The following is a 24,541-nucleotide window of genomic DNA, read 5'->3' as shown; positions in this document are numbered from 1 at the left end:
CGTTTTGTTGTGGCTTTTTGTTTTTGTTTATAAAGGGAAAAGAATAAAGAATAACTCGGCACGCTCCCATTTAACTTTTGTTTTAATGTTTCTCCACAAACAGTGAAAAATACTAAGTACAGACAAGGAATCATCATAATGTTGGAGCCAACATTATAAATATGGAATTATAAATTTAAAACATTTTTCTGGTTTAAAAAATAAATCTGGTAGTAAATGCAGTCCAGCAGGGAAAAAAAGAGGGGGAAGAGTCCCTGGCCGCTTAATAGGGCCGGTCTCTGCGGTCCTGACGGTGCTCCCCCCTGGGAAAGAGAAGGAATCGGGTCAGAACAGGAGCAGCTCTCCCCCCGCAAACCCCCCTCCTTTCCCTTCTCAGCCATCCCAAATTCCCGGACTTACTTGTCCATCTTCCCTGGTCCTCCGCGCCTGCTGCCTCGGCCTCCTAGCTGCTCCATAAGAGGTCCAGGCGGGCCCCCGGGGCCTCCTCGCCGGCCCCCTCCGAAGCCCCCTCGGTCCATGCCACGGCCTCCTCGGAACCCGCCTCGGTCTCCACCACGGCCGCCGCGAAACATCCCTCCGGGCCCACCGCGGTCCATCAGCCCACCTCGGCCTCCTCTCATGCCGCTAGGGCCCCCCCGGCCGCGATCGCCACCTATAAGGAAGGAAAGGCAGCGGGGTTCAAGTCGAAGCCGGGCCTCCACCCCACCCGTGAGGCAGGCGACACTCAGGCGGCCCTCTCGGAAGCACCCCACGGTGGGCTCGGTTACCTGCGGCACATACATCCCCGGGCCGAGCCACTCGGGAAAGCGTGAGCAATGAGGGTGCGCGCTTTAAATTGCCCGAGAGTGTCCCCCGCTCTCCCTCCCAAAAAACAAGATCCGTCCGTCCCTTGTCAACGGGGCGGAAGTGGGTGTGGACAGAGCAGCAAGCAAAGGCCCAAACACCCCCAGAGGCTCCTCTATGGTTCATTCTCTCTCACACACGCGGTTTCGCTACATCCAAAGAGTGAACCCAAATGTGGGTGCAGTCGCCCATTTCAAGCTATGTCGAGAGCAGGGCTGGGATCCGACCGGCATTAACTGGTTTGGGGAGCGCATACACTACCGGCTCCAGCTGACGAGCGGCACTCAGCTGTGCAAAGCAGCTGAGGGGGGAAAACGCAACCTAGATGGCGGGGTGGGCCAAACAGCAGACCAAAACCTCGTCCTAGCAAACCGGTTCGGTGTCAGCTGCTCTTCGGAGCTACCTGTTCTATAGAACCGAACCGGACCGGTAGATCTCCCCCCCTGGCCGAGAGGTTGTGTGAGGATGGCTTTCCAGGCGAGGGCATTAAAAAGGTTTGCACGGTGCGATCTGCGTGCTTAGAAAGACTGAAAATTGGGCGGTCGGTTTTTCCTTCGAATCTAAAACAGTGGTTGGTTGGTTTTCCCAAACTAAGCAGCTTTAAGGTATGTGGACTTCAGAGCCCAGAATTCCAAAACCACCCTAAGCGGCTGGAGGGAATGAACTCTGGGAGCTGGAAGTGCACTTGTCAGATCCATGTATCTGTCATTTCTTCAGTGGAAGAAGAAAAGGGGGCTTTTGTTTTACTAAATACACATCGAGATAAGGGGGGTTTCTAAACTCCTTTATCTATCCCTGTATGCCTGAGGGACCTCAGGTGCTGCTTTAAACTCCTACATGAATTGTCTCAATAAAGGATTCCTTTGGATACGTTTGGTTTTCAGAAGTTCATTCTTGTTAACTTGAATAGGAAAACGTTCTGTAGCCCGATAGCAGGCCTCTCAAAAAAAGTTGCCCGGTTTGAAACGTGCTGCTCTAGAACAAAGCCCGTTTTGGTTTTTTTAAAACAAGAGGCGCGGACTCTGTGGTCTGCAGAGCCTCAAAAGAGAAGTCGGCAAGTGGTGGCGCAGCTCATGGCATCCTCTGACCCATTTCCGGGGCAAGGGGGCAGTTTGCTCCGCTCGTCCGGGGACAAAGAAATGGGTGCAGGCATTTTCATCAGAGCGGAGGATTTTTTTTTTTTTTGGGGAGATGGGAGGCTGCTTCATACACAGGGAAGTTGCCAGGGCCACAACAGAGGGCATGTTACATGCAGGTGGAACTGGGGGCTTGCCCGATTAAAAGAGTAGTGCACGAAGGACCGAAATACTCTTGTCACCACCACCACCACGCTATCCAAGAGATCTTGCAAAGGCCCAGGTCAAAATATTTAGCATTTAAGGCATCAGTTGCTCTAGACAAACCGACATCCAGGATGCTGCTGGGCCTTTTTAAGCCTAACACTTAAAAAGAGAGTTCAGAGGCAAGTTGGAGCCTGACCCCCTCAGGGCCTGGTCAATCGAGGCAGACTGTGCCCAGCACCCAACTGACTTGCCTTCCCCAAGAAATCTTTTAACACTGAAGAGTGAGGAAAAACTGAAAGTCACACGTATCTTTCAGGCAAGGTTTGCCAGAAAGCAAAAACAGGGCAGTGAGAAAAGTGTCTCCCCAATTTAAAAAAAATATCCTTTTAATTCCTCCAGCCCTAAACGGGGCCTTTGTAAGCAGCTTGCAACTAAGAGGGGACGGCCACGTGGCTGCCTGAACAGGCTCCTACCATGCTACAAAAGGCTACAAGGTCATTGCAAAAAAAAAAAAAAAATGGGCCCCATTCTACCAGCAAGGCTGGGTCTGGAAGCTGTAATCAAGGCAGTCCTTGACTTGCAACTGTCATCAGGGCTGTGGCTGAAAAACAGCTGCTATCCCAGGGCAGGAACTCTCTTGAATTCTACTGCATAGGGCAATATGAACGCAATTATCAGGGGGGTTTCAAGGGGAAGGGTGTGCGTTTGGGTTTTGTCTTTATAGTCATCGTGTACACTGAAGATGGCATGTAGTTGACAATAAAGTCAACTCACTTCCCTGGCTAAGCAAGGTGCTGTTAAGTGGGCATTGTGCCCGGTTAAGGTCTCTTTAGGCCACAGGCGTTCAGTGAATTGATGTGGTTAGGAGAAGCACGTGGTCATTAAGCAAACCCAGCTTCCCTTGTACTTGTAAGGCTTCACCTCCTGGAAAGATCACAAACGATAATCTTAGGACCCCTCCCACCTGCCCAGGATGAAGCTGCGACCACCGTAAATCAGTCCGGTTGCCAAGGGCCTCCACAGACATAAACCACGTGACTATAAGGAAGACTACAATATAGTTAAGTGGGAGGACCCCTTGTCTGGCTGAGGAATTCTGGGAGTTGGGAGTCCAGAAGTTGGCCAGGTTGGAGACAAACCACCACCACCCCCTTTGCAATGAGCCGTGGTGGTGCAGGGCTGAAGAGTGCAGTACTGCGGGCTACTTCTGCTGACTGCCAGGAGTTTGGCAGTTCGATCCTGACCGGCTCAAGGTTGACTCAGCCTTCCGTCCTTCCGAGATCGGTGAAATGAGGACCCCCAGATTGTTGGGGGGGCCAAGAGGCTGACACTGTAAACTGCTTAGAGAGGGCGGTAAAACGGTACGTAAGTCTATGTGCTGTTGCTATAAGGGGCCTTAAATCAGAAGCCACAGACACGGATTGCTGTCACAAGAGACGGGAAGCCACGGAGGGCTCTTCCGGGCCCCGCAGAACCTGGCGTAGCTCTTGTGGAAGAACCCCCCACGCACACACCCTTCCCAAAATGACAGAGCACCTTCCTGTCTAACCTGGGCTCTCCTGTCCGAGCATGCGCCCAGGGGTCGGTGCTTCCAACTGCCTGGCTCCTGCCCTACACTGCGTGTGTGGAACCAACGCCTCCTTGACTCTTCTAGAAGCGCGTACACAAACGAAGGAAAAACATACCACCTGTACAAGTACCCTTACCACTATTGGTCCCGTATATGAGCCCTCTAAGTGGCAGCGGCTTCCCAAGCAAGAATCCAGGACCTTGTGAATATCACATAAGCAGAGATCAGTGTCAGATAGTCCGACTCCCACCCCAGCTCGCAGACAGTAGGGGCATACCTGGGGGTGGGAAAGGCGGCGGGAGGAAGCCTTCGGGCTTTGGGGCCTTGCACTGGTTGCACTCTGTTCTCCAAGCAAAATTCTGGTTTCCACAGCCCCTAGAAAGAACCAGGGTTCCATTAGGAGGGAGGGAGGGAGGGAGGGAGGGAGGGAGGGGGGACAACGGGCTGCTGTTGGGTGGCTGGCCTGATCCAGACCCCCGAAGCCCCCAAGAGCAAAGGATGAGCAGGGGCCCTCAACTTTGCAGGAGAGCCGCTGCAGAGAATGTACCACGCCCGTCGCTCTTCTAGGAAAGCCGATTTGGGGCGGGGGGGGGGGGCGTTAGGGGCTTGTGCAGGTAAGACAGGTGACAGTGAACAGCAGGTAGTCCTCGACTTAAAAGACCACAACGGAGCCCACAAATTTCTGCTGTTAAGGGGAACTCCCGTTAGGTGAAGGCTGACCCGTTTTTCGACCTTTCTCGCCACCCTTAACAGTCATTAAATTAGTATCAGGGTTGTTTAAGTGGAACTGGCTTCATTTGACTTTTGCTTGTAGCAGAAAGGGGGTCGTGCGACAGCACAACCGTCATAAATACGAGTCGGTTGCCAAGAATGCAAATTTCAGTCCCGCGACCATGGGGGACGCTGCAATGGACGCAAGTGGGGGAAAACGGTCCTTTTTTTTTTCCCCAGTGCTGTCGTAACTTCGGACGGTCACTAAACGAACCCCTCGTTAAGTCGAGGACTACCTGTATATTCCGCCCAGGTGGAAAAGGGGGGCGACAAATATACCATACGGGGATCAATGATCCTGAAGGAGGGCTCCTGCTTTCATTCTGGCCCTTTTCCAATAGGGAAACAGCCCCAGAGAGTGAAGTCACCGTGTTTGGGAGGAAAGAGCCGGCAGGGACTTACGGGTTCGGGCACTGCCAATCTCCAGCTCGGTGCTGGACGTTTCCACCCCCAGAAGGGTTTCCTCGGGATCCTCGGGGCCCTCTCGGGGCAAAGCCACCGCCCCGGTCACCACCTCGGCTGCCCATACGACCCATGGGTCCACCAGGGCCACCTGGGCCTCCTGGACCTGGAAGAGAACCGCTGGTGAGTGCAAGGACGCTCCCCCCCCCACACACACACCCGGTGGGGCATCACATGCCAGCTTTGTGTTTTGCCCGGTGCCCCAAGGTTACCTCCACGGAGAGGGGGAGGCATGCCTCGAGGTTCCCGGGGCAGCATGCCTCCTCGCATGCTGTTCAGGGGCAGCTTCTTCCGAGTCATGGAGACCTTGAGTTTGCTGCCTTGAAACTCCTTCCCTGAAACGAAGCAGAAAACGTCCTTGTGGGTCATCAAAGCCACAACACAGGTGGCTGGTCAGGAGGAGGAGGAGGAGGAGGAGGAGGAGGAGGAGGAGGAGGAGGAGGCCTGAGCTATTCAAATTTAAGGCAGGTTTATCCTGGAGGAGGAATGGGGAACGGAGGGCTGGACTCATTCCCCAACCCAATATTTCTCAGCCCTCCCCTGGGTGAAGTTCCGAGGATGGCTAGGGGAGGGAATTCTGGGAGTTGAAGGGCACACACAGCTGGAAGCTGCTGAGGTGGAGAAAGCATCATGGGTGGGAAGGAAGGACCGTTGACCAGCCGAAGCTGCAACATTTATGCCAAGAGCATCAGCGCCGGTGGGGGGGGAAGCTGTAAAAAGTCTGAATTGGCAAGAGCTTGTCTCTTCCTCAACTGAGGAAAGAAAACAGGGAAAGGAGGAGTCCTCCACTTAGAGAGAGAGAGACAGGGAAAGAGAGAGACAGAGACCCTTCGGAGCGACAGGTGTGTTGTAACTCACTCACCATCAAGCCAGTCTATGGCTGCTTTGGCAGTGGGTGGGTCATCATAGCAGACAGTTGCATCTCCTTTGGGCTTCCCAGTATCTTTGTCAAGATAGATTGTTATCATGGGTTGTCCAGTTCTTTTGTTCATCTGGGGGAATGAAGTTGGGGAAAAGAACATTATTACAGTGAATTTCAGTTGCAAATTAAGGCCAACGGAATGATGTCGGGGGGCATGCAGAAGACTTTAATTTGAAACCCATTGAGCCCAACAGGGCGCCTATCTATCTAGCACATCACCACAAGCTCCGATTTTTAAGTAAAGTGTCCACAAACAGGCATAATTTCAACATTTTTAGTGGAAAGCGATCCTGGCTCAAGTAAATAACTTGGGGAAACGGAGAAGCAAGGAAGCCAGGATTTCCCCGACTGATGCCTCCGAGCTCCAAGTATCTCAAAGCATCATGTTGATATTCACCTTAACAACGCCACACTGTTTGAAGAAGTCAGTCAGCTCCTCTAGAGTCACATTGTCAGTCAGGCCCTGTACATACACGGAACTGTTATCAAGGTCATCATCCAGGTCTAGAGGTGGGCCTGTAAACACAAATCATGGGTCACCCCAAATATCTACGCCATCCTGTCTTCAGAATGACTGGATGTTACTTCCTGCTTTTCCAAGGACCTGTTCCTGGGCAACGCTTTCCATCCATTTTTAAACCCAGGGTTACTGTATTAAAGTTGCTACTCTGATTTATAGGAGTCAAAGAGGCTATACAAGGAGACCCAAGGATCGATCTACCTACCTACCTACCTACCTACCTCTTTAATCTATCTATAACTACCCACCCATATATCTCTATCTGCCATATCCATCTACTGTATCTACCTATCTATACCTACCTACCTATCCACCCACCAACCTACATCCACCCATCTCTCTCTCCTATCTATCTACCACATCTATCTACTGCAAAAGAGCAAGGCTGCTTAATCTAACTTCAGCCAGCAGAGTGCAAGTCAGGTGCAAGTACAGAGCCAGTAAACATACGAAGACAGAGAGCACTTTTTGCAGGAATTTGGTGCAGGCTCTCTAAAACCGTGGGCCCCAACCATTTGGGCACCAGGGACCGGTTCCGTGGAGGTTTCTCCATGGACCGGCGGGGATGCGTGGTTTCGTGTGCCGCCTGCATCCCATGGATGAGGCTTTGCTTGTTTTCATGGCCCGGTTTCTGGCACATTGCCCTTCTGGTGCCATTCCACGGCCCGGAGACCCCTGCACTAAAAGAGACCCAACTGCTTTCCAGAAAGAGGCTGATCTGCCCATTGTGGGCTTCAAGTTTGCCCAAGCACTGACTTCTCCTTTCAGCAAAAGGCGAGTGGGTGCAGATGGGAGAGGTGGAGCTGCTTTGCGGAGGGTACCCCCATGAGGGCAGAGGAACCTCTCGAAACATTTTAAGCAGTGACCTCAGCAGCGTTACCTAAATCGAGATCTGGCACGTCATCCATGTGTCCTGTCGTCCGGAAGGAGGGGAAAAAGAAACCACAGAAGCCATTGTTAGTGCCTGCCTTGCCAGCTCTGCTACCAACAAAACACACAACTACCTATTTACAACCGCGATTAGATGGCGTTGGGTTAAAACTTGAATTGACCGCACTGCAAAAAAACAAAAAAAAAACCATTTTGCAATGCAACACCCTTTTATGCTTTTTTTTTTTTTTTTTGCGGCTTGCAAGTTTTAGCAGCCTTCTAAAACCATCACCTGGTATTATTACACACACGGTGGCTCAAAGGGGGCGGGCAGGGGGCCTTTTTCTCAGGTCAAATCAGTGTTGCCAAGTTTACCAAGGTTACTACTTATTAAAACGCCAAAGCCTCTGAAAAAAGTGGATTTCCTTCCCCAATTAGTTTCTCTCGACACCTCATCAACCCTTCGTTTTTAATACCCTTTTGTTCTGTCACCGTAGGTTAAAACCTTCTAAAGACCCATTAAGGCATTGCCGGCAGTACCCATTAAAAGTTCTGTTTGCAAAGGGCATTTTTCACCATTCAGGAAGCTAACAAATATGATGTTATTATTATTATTTTAAATTTTTTTTTCTGGCTGCGTTTTTTTTAAAAAATTATTATTTTTTTTATTTTTTTTTAAAACACGATCCCATTGTAATGCTCAAAAACTTACCACCAGGCTTACTGAAGCCACCTCGCTCTCCAGCGCTGCTGGGGGGATAAACGAAGAAATGAAGGCCTTCCCTTTAAAAAAGCCAGTCCCGTTTGGAGCCACTGGGGCTCACTGGGAGAAGGGCACTGGCTAACATATCCAAAACATTGCATCTGTCTGTCTGTCTGTCTGTCTCTGTCATCTCGTCACTAGGCCTTTCTTCAGGGCAGCTTGTTCAAATCTCCTTTACACACGTTAACACACACCTTTGGTTTTGTCTGGGGCTGGACACACCACATTTGAGCAGTGGGACTGTTCCACGGCTAATGACGTTAACCATGCAATACTTGGCTTACCGGCAGGAAGCGGAAATGATTTGGGGGGGGATCTTTTTTCATTCTTTTTTTTTTCCCCTTTCTTTTTTTAAATATACTTGCATACAGGCACATTGCGATAGTTCTCTCATCGACTCCCTCCTTGTTTTGCAAATGTAAAGTTGCATCCTCAGCCTCTTTGCAAGAGGGAGAATAATCCAAATTCCTGGATGGAAAACCTTTTAACATTAACAGTTGCAAAAAAAAAGAAAAAAGAAAGAAAAGAAAAAGAAAAAAAAAAGACAGCAAACCCTAGAATACAATGCAGTTGACAAGTCATTAAACCATACATTCAGTACTGGATTTTAACAGTCTCTGTGAAAGGAGGTCTTACAGAATACACCATATTCTGAGGTCTCAGGATGCAACTTTGCGTATCACAACTCCATGAAGATCCTGATCTGTGTTTTTAGTGCAGGGCATTAAGAATCATGAAATACAATTTTGTGGGCAAATAGAGCCTCATTTATGAAGTAGGGCAATTATTATTATTATTTTGAAAAGTACAAGAATGTGAATTTAAGAAAAAAGGAGGGAGAAGAACAGTTCACGGTTAGCAAGTATTGCATCATTAACCCATAAACGATTTAATAAACACAATTCAAAGCTGATGCATGCAGCTTTTCTTCGTTCCCAAAGTATACACCATATATGTAATCCTTCCCTTTTTAACAGATGTTTTACACTTTTAATTTTACACAATTCTAAAGTTATCACACCTCCCCTCTAAGTTTCATTACCAAACATGAAATACTATATGCAGTTACCAAAGTTACAGAAGGTTTTCCATTTATACAATTGTACACATTTGGTTTAAAAATATTCTAGGTGTATATATATATATATATATGTATATATATTTTTTTCCTCTCCATATGGACACCGTGTCTAGTCCCACTTTTCATTATGCTGCCGGCTGAGTACTGAATACGGGTACTTTTTAAGTACTGAAGTGTATACAAGGATCTCACTTTGTAACCTGTAGCATATAAATGCGACAAAGCATGTTAAAAAGTTTCCATGTTTAACAGCCAGTGAAAATATAAAAATACTGAGGCAGTGAAAAAAAAAGGGCATCATGTTAAGAACATCGGGCTCCTTACCTTGCAGGATAGAGACTGAAATGCATCACCACACCGGGAGCCAGGGACCCCTCACCAACCCTGGGGCTGACATCACCAGGCCAGCTTTGAGGTGCGATTTTCCTACGGCCAATAGCAAGAGCAACCCCCTCCCCTTTCCAATTTTCAATTTTTAAGTGGCATTTTGGGGCACCTGTTATGAATCTGAAGACACTGGGATGCCCTGTGGTTAAAAAAGGCTAGAGGTGAGTTTGAGATTTAAAAGAAAAGGGGGGAAGGGAAGGAGAGAGATGTGGTGATGGCCATTTCAAGTGTCTACGTCTTAAATTTTAAAACACATCTAGGAACACCTAACAAATGGAAATCGTTTTTACATATAAAACTACGGAGCCCTTTTCCATTCAAGCCAGTCCCAAAGGGTTATTTCTTCAGCGTGGTTAAGGGTCATTAAATGAACTGGTTTTGAAGTCATAAAAATCAAGCAAATTGACTGACTTGAGCAATAAAGATTTCAAACCATTTGGACTCATCGGTGCTTCAACTATGCAGAGGGGCGCTTTGGTTGATGCGCATCACATGAGGAGTGATAACTGCTGGAACCTTTTTCCTTCCCCCCCATCCCTTAAGCCAATCGGTTTGCCGAGTGGACCCTCTGCGTAGCATGGCATACAGTGGGTAGAACACACACACACACGAACAGCACCTTCAGTTATCAAAAGACCCTCGATTGACCGTGTCTTTTTTTTTTTAAAAAAAAAAAACCTTAAATCAATCAATCAACGGGCAACAAGAACGGACGGAACCGGCTTCTCAAATCAGACCCCGCCATACTGGGAATGGCCGGACTGATTTAGGGATACCTGAAAAGCTCCTTTGGGGGAGGCTTCCCTCGAAAGGCTTACTTTGTGACTGCTGGCTTAAGGGCATGGCTGGGTCTTCTTGCCAGAGCCTGGCTGGCAGGCAGGCAAGAGCCACACCGGAGCCATTTGTGGGGGCTTGAGAAAGTGGCTGAGGCTTCCTCGCATCTCTGCCACGAACTCAAGGAGCAACTTGCCAAGAGCAAAGAGATCTAGAACAAGGAAAGGCTTTATACCTAAAAAAAAAAAAGCAATTGGGGGGGTGGTGGTGAAGGGGGGCGCCTCACAGTAGATATACCTGAAACAGCAAAACAAAAACCAGCCAGGAGGAGCAAAGACATAATCATATGCAGATCCCTCGGAAAGGTGGGGGGGGGGGAAAGTATGTGTGTGTTCAACCCACGGAGGACACCCCCCCCCCTCAGTTCTGTGTGGAAGGCAGCTGAAAGTTTCATGAATTTAGACACCCAAATAAATCCCCCTCGTGACCCGGCTCCCATCCCTGCAGGGAAAATACATCCTGCGCCTAGTTTCCCCTTAAGGAGATTGTTCCATGGATTAATTAGCTACTTGCTATTAATAACAACTCCTCCATGGAAGGAAGGAAAGGAAGAAAAAAAAAAAAGGCCATTTGCTCTGGCACCTTTCAGCCCTTCCCTTCTTGCAGCCACACACCCTACAGGGTTTAAAATCAAATTAATGAGAGGAAGGAAGGAAGAAAAAGGTTTACTCTTACCCCATTCCGCCGCGGCCGCCTCCTCCCCGCCCACCTCTGCTCACGCCTCCACGATCAAATCCCCCTCTTCCCCTTCCCCTGTTTTCAGGGCCGCTCAAGCTCCGGCTTTCTCCTGGGCCAGAAAAGCCTGCAGAGTCTTGGCCATACACACCCATGTTGCTGGGATGGTCTTGGCGGAATGAACCTAAGGAACAATTCACACAGCGTTAAGGACGCGGGCTGCAGGCCCTGGCAAGACCACCAAGACGGCCGCGGAAAGGAGGAGGAGGAACCTGCAAAACTCTACCAGATGGCTTGGCCAACAACCCCATTAAAGAAGCATCCCTTTTGCTACTACTGGGAGTTAAGTTCAAACGAAGCAAGAGACAGCTGTTTTTTTTTTTTCCTCCTGGCTCCTGCAAGGGGCAGAAACTCCAGAGAACACAGGGAGTTTCCTGGATCGCTGAGACCAAACCTCTAGCAGAAACCTTAAAAGCTTTTTGAAATGTTTCTCTTATCAGTGAGCCTAAACAACTGAAACGCTGGATTTAAAAGGCAAGCAAGAGATTCAACGTTGGATCTGGCAGGAGAACTAGAGATCTCTTTAGGAGAGAAACGAAACGTTCAGAACCATAGATGAAACAGTACAGGTAGTCCTTGACTTACAACCGTTCGTTTTAATGCTTTAAGTTGTTGGGAGGCACTGAAGAAAAGCGACGGGAGGCTGCTTTTCACACTTACGACAGTTTCCAGCATCCCCAGGGTCACGTGATCAAAATTTGGAGGAGGCTTGGCAACTGGCATGTACTTATGATGGCTGCAGTGTCCCGGGGGGGTCACGTGATCCCCCCTTTTGCCACCTTCTGATAGGCAAAGCCAATGGGGGATTCATATTCACTTAACAACTACCTTACTGCGGGGATTCACTTAACAGCTATGGCAAGAAAGGTTGTAGGAGGAGGCAACTGCAGAAATTTTGGCCTCAACTGTGGTCGTAAGACAAGGATTACTTTTATATCAGAAATGGGGACCTTGGACTGAAAGGGGTTTTTTTGGGGGGGGAGAAGAGGAGGGGTCTACTTACTTGGCTGCCCATAGCTGCTGCTCTGCTGACTGTACTGGCTTGGTGCCTGGCTGTAGGATCCAGTGGGAGGTGGGTAGCTGGTGGGGGGCTGCTGCCCATAGCTGCTTTGTTGTCCATAGCTGCCCTGCTGGCCGTAGCTGCCCTGCTGGCCGTAGCTGCTCTGCTGGGAGTAAGTGCTCTGATCGTAACTACTTGGTTGAGAAGAAGAGTAGCTGAAAAGATATGGCAAAGCACAGGAAAAGTAGCTGCTGGTTAAAAAAAGAGAGAAATATTAAAGGGATGATCTAACCCAAGCTGTCAGCCTTCATAAACTGACAGCCGTATCAAAATAATATCTGGGTTTGATGTATTTTCATATTTAAAGGATGCATGTAATTAGCAGTTCGCCATCAGTAATATGGAGTATTCAAATAATCCCAATCATTGGTTCCCATTACAAACTACATAACATTACTCTTAAAAAAAATATTTGTCCTTGCTGAAGATTGATTTTTCTCTAACCAGACCAGCGCAGTCCAAAAAGTGGAATGTTCACAAGATTGTCTCCCTTGAAGTTAGAAAGCCAGGGGTGGAATAAAGTTATTATTATCATGGTTCATCACACAGCCAGCCTGAATTTGGCATTTTTATCCACCTATCAAGTTATTGTTTATTTGTATCCTGTCTTTTATTATTTTTACAAATAACTCAACGTGGTGAACGTATCCAACACACTTTCCTCCTCCTATTTTCCCGACAACAACAACCCTGTGAGGTGGATTGGACTGAGAGAGTGACTGGCCCAAAGTCACCCAAGCTGGCTTTCATGGCTAAGGTGAGATGTAAACTCACGGTCTTCTTGGTGTCTAGTCTGGTGCATTAACTACCAGAGAATATATCTTATATCTCCTGAATATTGAAATCCACAATTAGATAGCCTTGGTATAGGTTGCCCTAATAAAGTGCAATGCAGCTGAATTGATTTGGGGTAGGGTGGTGGGGGAGGAGGGGATTGGAGTCTAGAAAGAACCCCTTCTTTATGCTCCCCAGTGTCTGTTGTTGGGTTTCGAACTAGCCTGCTGTGATATTATGGTCTTTATTCTGGAAATCATTATCCAAGACAGGGGTCTTCAAACTTGACCGCTTTAAGACTTGGGGACTTTCCACTCTCAGAATTCCTCCTCCAAGTCATGTTAACTCAGGAATTCTGGGAGTTGAAGTCCACAAGTCTTAAGCTTGGCCAAACTTGAAGACTCTTGGTCTATTCTATCTATTCTATCTCTCTCTTTCTCTTTCTCTCTATCCCTATCTCTGTCTTCAAACTTGACCGCTTTAAGACTTGGGGACTTTCAACTCTCAGAATTCCTTCTCCAAGTCATGTTAACTCGGGAATTCTGGGAGTTGAAGCCCACAAGTCTTAAACCTGGCCAAGTCTGAAGATCCTTGATCCAAGACATGATCTGGGATGTCAAGACATTTACATGTTGGGTCACCAAGATTAAGCTTCAGAAGGGACACCAGCTTCAATGCTTCTTGTTAGAAAGGCCATCCCATCGCAGCACATCCTGTCCAGCCGAAACCAAACATGGAGAGGGAGGACAGGATTTGTGAACGCTCACCTGGTTGGTGGGTAGGCTGGCGGGGCAGTGACCGGCTGCATGGGATAACTTCCAGGAACCTGATAACTGTAGTTACTCTGGCCATATCCTAGGCTCGGTTGACTGTAGCCTGTTGAACTAGACTGAGCTTGGCTGGTGTCTGAAGGTTTGCTGCCATCCTGGGGTCTGAATGGGAGAATCAAGAAACAGAAGCATATTTTATACAACACCTTCTCCCTGCTTTTCAGGTGAAGAACTATCACACCGTGTAACAAGCTGTTAAAAAAAAAAAAAAGCACTTTCCTCTTACATAATGCAATTGTTAAAAATACCTCTTGCTTATAACTCTTCAGTTTCAAACTCCACCTTTTAGTCTCCGTGCTGCTTTAGAGAGAAAGCATAAATTCTGGAAAACCACCATCCACAAGGCTACAGGTGGTCCTCGACTTATGACCCCAATTGAGCCCCCCGTATTTGTTGCTAAGCGAGAGACGGTTAAGTGAGTTTTGCCCCGTTCTAACCACCTTCCCTTGCCACAGTTGTTAAGTGAATCTGGCTTCCCCACTGGCTTTGCTTGCCAGAAGGTCGCAAAAGGGGATTGACGTGACCCTGGGACCCTGCAAGCGTCATAAATATGAGTCTTGATTATGTGACTGGGGGGGGGTGCTGCAACAGTCACAAGTGTGAAAAACAGCCGTAAATCACTTTTTCCCCTCCTGTTTTAACTTCCAACGGCCACGAGGACAAACTATGCTCTCTCACTCTCTGGGTGTGTTGGAGGGAGGCATGTCTGTAGCTATTAGTAACTGGCCCTGAACCAAGACAACAATCTGTCCCAATCACCAAGGCAAACTATCTTTTTTTTTTTTTTAAATCCAGAGTACAGCTATCTTTCCACACAACACAAGAGGAAATTTTATACATGAGCAGCTTCACTTACGCCTTAATGGAGATGGGGCAGAGAAGACTGGAGAACAGGAAGGAAATAATTCAGGGGAGCATATGCAACCCAAGGGGGAAAAAAAAAACAGAACAGGGGCACGACACAACTTAAAAAAAAAAAATCCAACCCAAATGTGTACTTTACCTCGCAGCTGTAGCATTTGTTGGCTGCTGTCCATAGGTAGGATAGGCAGGCTGGGTGCCATAAGCAGTTGGGGTGGCGTAGGAAGCCTGTGTGGTGGTAACAGTGGCAGTCGTGGTGTCATAAGCCGCAGTGCCGTACCCTTGGACCGGCTGGCTGTAAGCCTGAGGGGTAGCTGGGGTGGTATAACCTGCAAAGCAAGCGAGCGAGTCAAAGTGGGGTGCGTCTCTCGTAATCTGGTCAACTTGTACGCGCAGTCCTCGACTTATGACAAGTTCTGTGGCTAAGCAAGACATTTCTTAAGTAGCATTCGCCCCTCCCCCTTTTACAACTTTTCTTGCCGACGTTGAGTGAATCCCTGTAAGTTGGTAACACGGTTGTTAAGTGAATCTGGCTTCCCCTTTCGACTCTGCTTGCCGGAAAGCCGCAAAAGCCTGACCCTGGGACACTGCAACTGTCGTAAGTCTAAGGCAGCTGCCAAACAGCGGGATTCTGATCATGTGACCATGGGGGATGCTGCGAGGATCACAAGTGTGAAAAACAGGTCACGGCCACTTTTTTCAGTCGGTTTGTAACACCACAACAGTCGCTAAACAAAAGGTTGTTAAATCGAGGACTACCTGTACAAATATACGTATTAGGGCACCTGAGATCACCTTAAACTGAGATCAAGGAACTCTTAAATGAAAGATCAGAGGATTCTCTCATCAGGATTGACTACTGTTGAGGAATCGGGAAGCTGAAAACCATGCAGCTGGAGGGTAACCAGGTTAGGGGAAGGCCATCCAATGTATAAAAAAAGATATTTAATGCGGTGTATTTTCTCCTACTGCTATCTAACAGAACGGGGTGGTGCTAGTTACTATACAAGCCAGCTTTCAAAATCCAATCACTAAAGAATTGCCTTGTGAGCTATTACCAGTTTCATTTAAACGTACCCAGCGGGGAAACAATAGAAACTTTATTTCCACAATTAAAAGATTTTTTTTTTTAGATTGTTCCTATTCTATATGAAAACGAGGGAGAACCATGCAATGTATTACAGTAGAGGAAATGTGCCTGAATTCTGAAGGTGCCATTCTGAAAACTGACGGGGATTGCTTGCTGATGGGAGAAATACAGTGCCCAATACTCCAATGGTGGGGAGTGGGAGAAGGCAGGCCTCTCAATGGAACAGCTTGCCTCCTGGGGAGGTTGTGGGTTGCAACAGTGGTTGGAGGTTTTCAAGAACAGACTGACAACCATTGGGACCAGGATGGAACAGGGTTTCCTGCCTTGGCGAGGGGTGGGACTAGAACAGGGCGGCCCAACCTCTGGGCCCTGGCCCATTAGTCGTGGGTGCTCCAACATTGGAGACTCTTAAGAAGAGACTGGGCAACCATTTGTCTGTCATGGTTTAGGGTTGGAGGAAGTCCCTTATAACTCTGAAGTGCTTCCGTCATAGACTGCATTATTGAAACCTCTGGCCTTCTTTCTCTTTAAAAGCCCTGGCCTAATACATGCTAACCCAGGCTTTGAGCACAAGGGGGGAGAAACCATGCTTAATTAGAAACACAGAAGTGTTTTTGCATGCACCGAAAATTCAACGGGCTTCTTCCCATCCTTCGAAGGCAATCTTCTTGCAGCATCAACATGAAGCATTCAGATCCTGATGTTTTAACCGTGCAAACATACGGAACACTTACAAAATAGTGAATGTGATAACACATTTGGAGGAGCGATCAGTCAAATGAAACATGCAGGGATGAGAGCTGTTAACATTTGAAATATGCCTAATTATGTTGCTCACCCTTTAGTAAACTGGAAAAGCAGAGTTAATAAGCCACATGGTCTTTTCCCACGGCTGAGGTTTAAAAAAAATATTTTTTTATCAGCAGCCAGAAAGAACGGATTAATGGCCCTTTTTATAGAAAGGTGGCCTTTCTATAGGTGAACTGGCAAAATGGGCCTTCTACGAGCATGCTGCAGGTTTTGCTGCCAAAAAAAAAAAACCTCCTAAAAGGTGAACACCATAACGTTTAAGACAAAATGGACGGCATTTCCCATGCAAAATTTGAGCAGGATATTCAAACCTGTGCTGGTCCCTTCTACTGTGGAAAGCACAAGACAAAAAGTAGAGGGCATTTCAGCAGATCAAGCAAGCACGCTTTAAACTAACTTCCTCAAAACGGGAGGGGAAAAGTTCTAGCGACTCAGAACACCCAGAAATGTTTCCTTCGTGAGGAGACATTGTTTGCTAGCCTTCAGAAGCGTCTCAGTTATGTGAAGGACTAGTAGCCCCAATCTTTCTTTAATAGCCAATTGATCTACATCTCACCATTCTCTCCCCCCCATCCCAAACAAATACAGGTAGACCTCGACTTACAACTACAATTGAGCCCCAAATTTTTGTTACTAAGTGAGACAGTTAAGTAAAATTTTCCATTTTATGACCTTACTTGCCACCATTAAGTGAATCACTGCAGCTATTAAGTTAATAAAGGGGTTGAGAACTCAGATTGTTGGGGTTTGCAAGGTGCTGACTCTGTAAACCGCTTAGAGAGGGCTATAAAACACTGTAAAGTGGTCCAGAAGTCTAAGCACTGTTGCTATTGCTATTGACTCAGCCTTCCGTCCTTCTGAGGTCGGTAAAATGAGGACCCAGATTGTTGGGGGCGATAGGCTGACTCTGTAAACCGCTTAGAGGGGGCTGTGAAGCACCATGAAGCGGGATATAAGTCCAAGGGCTATCGGGCTTCTCCACTGACTTTGCTTATCAGAAGGTCACAAAAGAGGATCACACGACCCCAGGACAACGCAACCGTCATAAATATGAGTCAGTTGTCATCTCTGATCACGAGGCCAAGGGGATAGGCTTCAACAGTCATTTTTCAGTGCCGTTGTGACTTCGGTCACTAAACGAACTGTTGTGAACCAAGGACTACCTGTACAAGAGTGACTGAAGACAGATGTGCTCACCAGTTGGAGGCTGCCCGTAAGAACTCGCATATGCAGTCTGCCCATAGGTAGCTGTGGTCTGAGCCTGGGTATAGCTGGCATCCGTGGGTTGCCCATAAGTGCCATAGCTTTGCTGTCCGTAGGCCTGCTGGCAACAAGAAAAATATTAATATATAAATATATTAGTATGCCATGCAAAAGAACAGATGTGAGAATCCTATTTTGGTTACCATTCTTATGCCCGGGCATGTCAGAGGTTACGTCATCCCATTTCCTATTTTGAAACATTCTTAAATCAGGCAGAGAAACTGAATGAACCTCCCAAGATTACCAATACCCATGAGACCCAAGAGAGAGAGAGAGAAACAAGGATACAGTTGGCAGTCAAGAAATATCCAGGGCTTTCGCCATAAGCCCAGTTCACTCTCTTTTGCCAGGACAATGTTACAGAGGAAAAAATCAATTATGGTATGTTAGCAGATAGATCAAGGTAGCATTTTCATTTAGCCAAGAACTGACATTTAGATAAAGTAATCTGTTTTTTTCTCTCCATCCTAAAATCTCCCCAATTTTTCTGACGTTTTTCTCTTGACTCTGCAGCACAATATCTATGAGGATTCTCAATCATCCAGGTCATGGTTGTCCCAAAGGTGCTTTTTGCAAGAGACAGCTGGACCTCCTTGGTTTTCTTTTCTTTCTTTTTCTTCCTTGTTTCTCATCCAAGAAGTTTACTTAATACTGAAGAAGCTTTTTGGATGAGAAGCAAAATGTTTTCAAAGGGAGAAAAAAAAAAAGCCAAGGAAGTCCAGTTGTCTTTTGCAAGAAGCGTCTTTGGGACGTCTGCAATACACTGGTTTGTTTTTTTTAAAAAAAATACTTAAGTACTATGCAAAAATATTTCTCTTGCTTGTAAACAGCAATTAAGAGTCAAGCCTGTATAAACAACTTTGGTATTTTTATTTCTAACAGGATCCGCACGTTTTGATGAAGAATACTCCCTCCCAAGCAGCAGTATGGGAATGGAGCTTCAAAAATATAAATGCCTTACTGCACAAAGCATAGCATAGCATTGCCTACTCAGAGGTAACTAGCCCCCTATTCCTGCCAGGGTTTCAAAGAGGCAAAACGGCAAATATAGGAAAGAGATTAAATGTTACAAGTTAGTTCCCCTTCGGGGGGGTATTTCAGTGAATTTTATTTATTTAATGTATTTATATTGCTGCCTATTCCCCCATGGCGAACTCGAGGCGGCTTACACAACGTAAAACCATATTTAAAACAAAAAATAAAAACAATAAAAGCTAACAAAAAGAATCAAATAAATTAGTAAAGTACAATAGAACAAAATTTGGGAAAAACAAAAACAAAAAAACAGAAAATCAAAAACCAACTGCCACCCCCCTCCCTGACGACAGCAGATCACACTAACCACCTGATGGGCTCCATCCCTCTCTGGGTTCCCCAGGCCCATTGGCAAAACCAGGTCTTCAGTGCCTTTCGGAAGAGAGCTAGAGTGGGGGCCATTCTAATCTCTAGGGGAAGGATGTTCCAGAGAGACGGAGCCACCACAGAAAAGGTCCTTCTTCTGGGTCCCACCAGAGGTGGGACTCGCAACATTCCCTGCCTCCTCGCTCTAATGGGTCGGGTGGATGTGATTGATAAAGAGATATTTCCTTAGATAACCCGGACCCAAGCCATGAAGGGTTTTAAAGGTGATAACCAGCCCCCTGAATTGCACCCGGAAGCAAATCAGCAACCAATGCAGCTCTTGCAGGAAAGGTGACACATGTGCACACCGGGCTCTGCAAAAAACCATGCGGGCCGCTGCACTTTATTAAATGCAATTTAGCATCAATGGCTGTCATTTTTAATTTTTTAAAAAAAGTATTTTGTTAAAATGAACATGACTTGTATTTTTAATCCGGGTAGTCCCCCTACTTACCACAATTGAGCCCAAAATTTCTGTTGCTAAGTGAGTCACTGGTTTAGTGAATTTTGTCCCATTTTATGAACTTTCTTGCCACAGTTAAGTAACCACTGCAGCTGATAAATTAGTAACCCGGTTGTTAGGTGAATCTGGCTTCCTCATTGAAGGTCCCAAAAGGGGATCGCATGACCCTGGGGACACGTCATAAATATGAGTCAGTTGCCAAGCACCTGAATTTTGATCACATGACCACGGAGAGGCTGCAATGGTCTTAAGTGTGAAAAATGGTCATAAGTCATTTTTCAGTGCCTTTACAACTGAACGGTCAACTAAACAAACTGTTGTTAGTCAAGGGCTCCTGTAGCATCAACATTTAGAAATGTATCTAAATATAAAACTCTTGAAATATACAGACTCCACCAAACCTGGGCTTTAATGTTGCAATAGTGTATTACAAATATGTACCGTGTGCTTCTCACCGAGAACCTCAAGGCTACACATGCACCATTCCTTCCCATTTTCTCCCACAACAGTCACCCTGTTAAGTTAGCTGTTCTATATTCCATGGGTCATAGAGCCTATTTTCAACAGAAAAGAATCCCTGCAGCTCAGGACTGAACTGTGGAATCCTCGGCCCCAAGTTTGCTCTTTGCTTGCAGAGGTTTCATTAGCCAATTAGGTAACATCATCCACAGTGCTGGGTAATGAAACCTCTGCAAGCAAACAACAGAACACAAAACCTTGTTTAAAAAGAACACTTCAAGCAGGCGAGGGGTATTTTTACAGAAAGCTTGTCAACATTTTTCATGGGCTTTTGGCATTTTCTTTCCTAAGACTGCCAATACAAAGAGGCGTTTTTGTGAATAGAGAGGAGGTAGGCACTTTCTAATTTTACAGCTTGTTTTTTAATCTTAGAAAATCTGTTAAAGCTTCAAACTGGTCGGAGTTTCTATTGTTATCCTGGTGGTTGTATTTTACCTGGGTAGTCTGTGCATATCCTTGAGTTGGCTGAGCCGCATATGCAGTGTAGCTATGAAAAGAAGAGATATTTGAAGGTTTATGAAACAACAAAAAACCACCATGGTTTAAAAAGCAGCAAAATGCATCACTTCTAATATAAAGTAAAAGCAAAGCTCTTAATGCAACTTTGCAATGTCAAAACTGATCGTACTTTAAAACACTAATCCAAGTTTTTTTTTAAATGTAACATTACTATATACAGAAAAACTCACCCCTGCTGGGCAGCTGCTTGAGTGTAGGTACTATAATCTGCAGAGGGTAAGAAGACAAAAACAAGAAGGGAGGGGGGGAGAGGAAATCACTGTAAAACCAACTCAAACTAAAATCCATTTTTCTTCATTTCAGAGTAAAGGTGTAAGAATTCCTGAGAGCTTGTGCTAATGTTCATCAGAAGATGGACTGATTAGAAGAATTACCATTACAGAAGCAAAATGCAAACCGACTTTATTAAAGCAGTCGGACTGTAAATTTTGCTTTTTATTTGAAGCTAAAATGTTCAACGAAAAAAAACAAAATTCTAGTCAATGTGGGTGTTGTGTTTAGTCTTGATATATGTGGGTTTTCTTCCAGTTTTTTGGGTGGGTGGGTGGGAGGGGGGGCATGGTTTTTCTATAAACCATGTGCTTGAGAATTGTCAATTTTATAATGTTTTGTGGCTATGAGTCTATCCAATACCCTGCCAACTTGCATTCACAGAAGTGGTACTTTCTATATGCTTGATTTTGAGAAGGAAGAATGTGACTGTATGTTTCTTTCTATTCGGGGAGAAACTAGCCATGAAAAAATATGACCGTTACTAGGGCAATGAGGAATTTTGGAGAAAAGGTAAAGAGCATAGCGGAATTGGAGCCACATTCCCTCCACAATGCCTTTTCTCTACATTTTTGCAACAGTGAAACATGAAAAATCTAGGATTCAGGATTTTAGATCCTATTATCTGGATCTGGCACATAAAACAAACTGGGATTTATAAACCAATTTCATATCCAGAGTTCAAATTGGGAGGAGGGGGGATTGGTAAAAAAAATCATATGGGATCAAATAAGCCACAAATATATTGTGATTTAACTTTGTGTGACAAACATTTCCATTCCACAACTCTTTTTCACTTAGCTGCACTTTTTTTTGCTAGTCATGTGCCATAATTAGTCCCCCCTCCCAAAAAAAAACAACCCACCCCATATACTATTTTCAAATATTTTTTCCTGCTTTCTCAGGTAAAAGATTTTCTAATCAACCGTAAAATCTGTTTTCATTCCATTTGTTTGGCTTTTCATTTTCCGTAAGGAATATTATTGTATTTTATGTGGTTTAACAGCATTCAAAATTGAATCTTTATTTAAAGAATTATAAACTGCTTGTTTGGCATACCTTACTAAAATATACACTTGTATACATGCCATACCCAGGTAACCCTCACAAGCATCTTATAATCCTTTTACCTGTATAAATGTAAACAGCCAAACCACTTTAAAGTCTCAGTGAGGAAACTAGACAAATCTTACTCCTTAACCCTCCAACTGGAATTAAGAGACCTCAGCTGGATCATAAGCTTGCTCACTAATATGGTGCAGTAGCTTATTTTCAAATGTACTATTGATCTTGACCTTTAAAAATGCAGAGTTGTGATTGGATTATGCGCTATACACGTATATTTGAACTGCCTTTTTTATACCCTCAGGACAAATTTCAGAGTAGAAACCATTATCAGCTGCAGCAAGAGTAAATAATGTTCTGCCGCAAATTATAGCCTTTAACTTTTCTAAACTAGGTGCAACTTCAGGAGATGTAAATTGCTTGGAGAAACAAAATTGGAAAAAAAAAGGCATTGCTAAGAATATTTTAAGAACAATCTATTTCCTTGGTTAAAAATGAAGTTTCATTTTAACACATCTATTTCAGGGGTGGGATGTAGAGCCGGGCAGAACCAGTAGCTCTGAAGAGCAGCAGACACTGAACCGGTTCTGCGTTTGCAAAATGTAGTCACCAAACCGGTAGTAACACCAGTTGAATCCCACCCCTGATCTATTTCCTTTAAAAAAAATAAAGACTTGGTTGGCTGTCTTGTGTTTTACACACAGCTATATTGCTTCTTTTCTTGTAAATAAACTGTGTTCAATAATGCAGAAATGCAGTGTAAAGTATTGGTCAGCTCCGGCATAAACTGAAAAAGCGGTAAAATCAAAATCCAACCCTCTCTAAACCACTCTAACTTTAAAATGCATGGACTTCAAACCCCCCACCCCGCCTAGGAGAATTCTGGGAGTTGAATTTCACACTTCTCAAAGTTGTGAAGCTGGATAAAGGCAGGCAGCAGCAGAGACACATGCAGGGAGTAAATATTCAGCAATATTTGTAAGCTGGAGGTGAAGATCAAAGGGGCCCAAAGCAGAGCTGTGGGCGAAGAGGAAGAGCAACAGAAGATAAAACAAAGGGAGGCAATGTAAGAAACTCCAGGAAAGAGTAGAATAAGCCCTAACTCTGCTTCCAAAAAAGAGACAATGACCTCAGGCCGGTCACTCTATGAGCCAAACCTGTTTTCCATTTGAGAAACAAAAGGGGGGCGTGCACCTAAACCAGAGCGTAATTCTAACACAGGAAGTCCTCGACTTACAACCACAATTGAACCCAAAATTTCCATTGTTAAGTGAAGCCCTTTTTTTGGGGGTCCCACATTTTACAACCTTGCTTGCCACAGGTGTTGAATCACTGCAGTTGTTTAGTCACTTGGTCATTAAGTGAATCTGGCTCCTCCATTGACTTTGCTTACCAGAAGGTCAAAATGCGGGACACTGCGACAGTCATAAATATGAAACCCAGTTTGCCAAGCGTCTGAATTTTGATGATGCGACCAAGAGGATGCTGCAATGGTCCTAAGCGTGAAAAATGGTCACAAGTCACTCTTTTCAATGCCACCTTGGTCACTCAGTTAACTGTTGCTAAGTTGAGGACTACCTGTAAATAGAGCGGGGTTTCTCAACCTTGGCCATTTTAAGATGGTAGGACTTCAATTCCCAGAATTCCCCAGGCTGGCTGAGGAATTCTGCGAGTTGTAGTCCTAACTGCCACCTTAAGTTGCAGTCCTACTGCCTTCTGGGAGTTGTAGTCCAAACTGCCATTTTAAAAATGGCTGAGAAGCATTTTTTTTTTTTTGAAACAAGAGCACAAAGAACGAAGGAAGAGCCCTTTGCAGGAAAGGAAAGCAACAGAGGGGAAAAAAAGTAGAATCAGGGGCGGAAGTCTTAAAAACGGGAAGGAAGGAAACACAGGAAGGGCGGCAAGGTGAAAGCCAGCAGAGGTTAAAATTTAAAAAGCCTGAAAAAATGGTTTTGTTTTTTTTTAAAAAGCGGGGGAAACAGTCACCCAATGGAGTCAATTAAAGAAGGTGGGGGAGGAGGGAGGATGGCGCGGCTGTTCCACGCCTCCCCCCCCCACCGGTGGCAATGGAGTAACTAGGCCCGGTGGCAGCGCGCCTCGCCCGCGCATGCGCGCTCCGCGCCATGCCCCACGCCTGCGCACTGCGCCGGCGCCCTCGCCGCCTCTTTCTCTTCCCCCCTCCCCCGCCCCGGCCCCCTCAACGGCCGTCCGGCCGACCTTTTTCTCTCTTTCCCCCCATCCACCCCCGCACACGCGCGCTCTGGGAAGCGGTGGAATTTTCCAGAAAGAGCCGCCACCGCCGCCGTTTCTCGTCGCCGTCTTGTTTCGACCGGCGCCTCAAGGCCTTTCTGGGCGCCCCCAACCTCCCCGACTAGGCCGCGGCCGATTCGCCTCACCCGTCGACGCCATTGCTTCGCTCGCTGGATCGCGCTCCACTCCGCTGTCGTCGTCGTCGTCGCCGGCGCTGCCTGGTTGTCCCGCTTCGGCGTCGTCAGCGTCGTTTCTCCGCCTCCTCCTCCTCCCTCCTTCTCCTCGCTAACGTCCTCCCGGTCTTTCTGCAGCCCGCGACTGCGCA

General features: G+C 46.2%; 1 protein-coding gene across 37 annotated transcripts; it reads right to left on the bottom strand.

Annotated features, from left to right (window-relative positions):
- Positions 1 to 64: 64 nt before the first annotated feature.
- EWSR1 (EWS RNA binding protein 1) lies at positions 65 to 24,538 on the bottom strand. Of its 37 annotated transcripts, none has more exons than XM_087942633.1 (19): positions 24,363 to 24,538; positions 20,802 to 20,838; positions 20,548 to 20,599; positions 17,664 to 17,790; positions 16,778 to 16,795; positions 14,709 to 14,895; positions 13,643 to 13,807; positions 12,045 to 12,289; positions 10,982 to 11,165; positions 7,954 to 7,991; positions 7,252 to 7,284; positions 6,249 to 6,367; positions 5,792 to 5,921; positions 5,142 to 5,264; positions 4,870 to 5,035; positions 3,974 to 4,071; positions 3,833 to 3,895; positions 400 to 652; positions 65 to 302 (listed from the first exon to the last, which is right to left on the bottom strand). In XM_087942633.1, the coding sequence occupies exons 1-19, from the start codon at positions 24,373 to 24,375 to the stop codon at positions 263 to 265; spliced, it is 2,091 nt and encodes a 696-aa protein (XP_087798759.1). In that variant the 5' UTR covers positions 24,376 to 24,538; the 3' UTR covers positions 65 to 262. The 37 variants fall into 37 exon arrangements, with proteins under 37 accessions (XP_087798759.1, XP_087798762.1, XP_087798761.1 ...); XM_087942636.1 differs by having other exon boundaries at positions 4,870 to 5,026; XM_087942635.1 differs by having other exon boundaries at positions 7,954 to 7,988.
- Positions 24,539 to 24,541: the final 3 nt, after the last annotated feature.

This window comes from Notechis scutatus, chromosome 13, assembly GCF_049901735.1.
Source record: "Notechis scutatus isolate UNSWTSFEM ecotype Mainland chromosome 13, rNotScu1.2, whole genome shotgun sequence".
Taxonomy (NCBI): domain Eukaryota; kingdom Metazoa; phylum Chordata; class Lepidosauria; order Squamata; family Elapidae; genus Notechis; species Notechis scutatus.
This window is presented reverse-complemented; position numbering and strand designations above follow the sequence as displayed.

Bases quoted from the DNA above. Each gene is read 5' to 3' on its own strand.
- EWSR1 (XM_087942633.1), bottom strand. The intron at 5,265-5,791 runs GTGAGTGAGTTA...GCTTCGTTTCAG, and splicing joins AGCCATAGACTGGCTTGATG to GGAAGGAGTTTCAAGGCAGC. The intron at 4,072-4,869 runs GTAAGTCCCTGC...GGTTCTTTCTAG, and splicing joins GATTGGCAGTGCCCGAACCC to GGGCTGTGGAAACCAGAATT.